The sequence below is a fragment of the Myotis brandtii genome, unplaced genomic scaffold, assembly GCF_000412655.1.
Source record: "Myotis brandtii unplaced genomic scaffold, ASM41265v1 scaffold357, whole genome shotgun sequence".
In the NCBI taxonomy this organism is placed as follows: Eukaryota; Metazoa; Chordata; class Mammalia; order Chiroptera; family Vespertilionidae; genus Myotis; species Myotis brandtii.
This window is the reverse complement of record NW_005363729.1, coordinates 892,100-892,534: the sequence shown is the minus strand read 5'-3', so window position 1 is coordinate 892,534 and position 435 is coordinate 892,100. Positions and strand designations below refer to the sequence as shown.

General features: G+C 67.6%; 1 protein-coding gene across 1 annotated transcript in view; it reads left to right on the top strand.

Annotated features, from left to right (window-relative positions):
* Positions 1–216: 216 nt before the first annotated feature.
* CACFD1 (calcium channel flower domain containing 1) overlaps positions 217–435 on the top strand; it is a 9,407-nt gene continuing 9,188 nt past the window's right edge. The window contains exon 1 of the mRNA XM_005871786.2: positions 217–411. Coding sequence (XP_005871848.1) covers positions 291–411 — 121 coding nt within the window. The 5' untranslated portion in view covers positions 217–290. The remainder of the gene's footprint in view (positions 412–435) is intronic.

Genomic DNA, 435 nt, shown 5'->3' with positions numbered 1-435 from the left:
CCGCCCCTCGGCTAGCCCATTGGGCGGGTTTGTCCACCTGGGAGTCCTGCGCCGCCAAAACCAGCCCCTATGCTAATGAGCGCGAGCCCCTCGGGCCAACCTCTGCATCGCCCCGGAACTCCGCCCCCTATGCAAATAAGCACCAGTACGCCGGGCGCTACTCGCCTTGGACCTGCAAACCCCACCCCCTATGCTAATAAGGCCGCCTTCCCACAAGGCAGCGCGCTGGCCAACGCGGCCAGCTCTAGAGCCCTTTGTGAGGGCGGTGGGCTGCGCCGGATAGCGGCACCATGAGCGGCTCTGACGGGGCCTCAGCGACGTCCGTCAACTCCACGCCGCCTGCGCAGGAGGAGGGCATGACGTGGTGGTACCGCTGGCTGTGTCGCCTGTCGGGGGTGCTGGGGGCCATCTGTGAGTACAGGGCAGGGCCAGGGG